General features: G+C 43.3%; 1 protein-coding gene across 1 annotated transcript in view; it reads right to left on the reverse strand.

Annotated features, from left to right (window-relative positions):
• Positions 1 to 500, reverse strand: part of LOC143298235 (uncharacterized) — a 30,823-nt gene extending 30,323 nt beyond the window's left edge. The window contains exon 1 of the mRNA XM_076611040.1: positions 1 to 500. This exon is cut by the window's left edge and continues 217 nt beyond it. Within this exon, the coding sequence (XP_076467155.1) occupies positions 1 to 86 (86 nt within the window). The 5' untranslated portion in view covers positions 87 to 500.
• Between the last annotated feature and the right edge of the window lie 961 nt (positions 501 to 1,461).

The raw sequence follows: 1,461 nt of genomic DNA on the forward strand, positions 1-1,461 counted from the left end.
GGGTACCGTTTAGCGATTGTTGTTGCTGCTGCTGCTGCTCCCGGCATGGCTCTGAGGCCTCGCTGTTCAGCTACTGCCGCTGGCATGGTTTCATTTGTTGGTGGAAACGTCTTTATACACGAAACAACAACAATTCTTTCTGTGTGTAGTCAGCTTCAGTCCTGTGTTATTAGAACTTGTTGATTTTTTTTTTTTTTTTTTTTTTGTGACGTGACGTCGTGGTTAAGATGTTCTGAAATGACGCTAGTCTATGTTGTGATCTTCGCTGAGTTATTAGTTAACCCTTTGACTGTTGCTGACGGAGTATGTTTGTTAGTGAAGGGGCTGCTGTCACCTCACAGTGGAGATAACGCTGAGCTTTACAGGTCAGGTCGTCGGTCAGTCGGTCCCCCACTCTTGTCATTCTGGACTTCTTCATCCTCATAGGACTGCATCACGTTGGACGATTTGTTGTTCAGCGGATTCAGTAACACCGTTGGAACGTACAAAAACAAATGTGCCGTTTGGAGCCTTAACTCACTCAGTACGGCCAGTCCTCTCTTCTCCTCTACACAGACCCCTCGGATGTCCAGTGGGTGTCTCAATGATCCAACCTTTAGCTTCCGTCGTCAGAATTGTGGTATTCTTTGTCAACATTCACCTCTTCAATGTAAGAGCCTTCCGCTTGTAATATTTTGATGGTGGTAATTGGGGAGAAACGCTGTTTACGTCGTTTCTTTCGCCGTTCGTATGGAGAGAGTTAAATTCATGTCACACGGGATATTATTTCAGCAAGGCTGAGCCACTAGTATATCTTTATCTGGCAGCGACTCTAAAATCCACGAGAAGCTGTTCGTTTCAATCTGAAAACGAAGAGAAAGCTGTCACAAAATCGAACGTAAAGCTTTCTTGGAGGGATTCTATCAATGAATATATATATATATATAAGTTCTGTGTGGTGTTGATAAAACAACACCCAATTTCGTCTTAACAACATCACGTTAAATTGTGGTCCCTTAAGCTAACAGGTCGACTTGCATTTCGTTTGACGGACAATCGACTACTTTTTTTTCCCCAACTGAAGTTCTACCAAACCATTGCAAGTGCTCACTCGAAGTCTACTTGTCCTAAATCTCGTTTAGATTATCAGAAAAGAAAAAGAACACTTGCACGTTGGAAACCGAACAGGGTAGATACTGTTATCGCTCGCAACTATATTTCAGTCCTGTATGACTCTGATAACAGAAACAACCAGTGCTTGCACCTGATTGGTCTATTTCCCCAGTTCGGCTATTCCCGATTTGTTTATCACTGAACTGTATCCAGTTCGTGCACGACATCGAATGTACTCGTATATTTTCCTTACCTCGCTCTCCCCTTCCCCCGCCCTCCCGTCAATTCATTACGGCTATCAGTTTCTCCAAAAGTTCATTTTTTGTTTTGTTTTGTTGCGTCTGTGTGTAGTCTCTTGGTTCAGTTGGT

This window comes from Babylonia areolata, chromosome 23 (genome assembly GCF_041734735.1).
Source record: "Babylonia areolata isolate BAREFJ2019XMU chromosome 23, ASM4173473v1, whole genome shotgun sequence".
Taxonomy (NCBI): domain Eukaryota; kingdom Metazoa; phylum Mollusca; class Gastropoda; order Neogastropoda; family Buccinidae; genus Babylonia; species Babylonia areolata.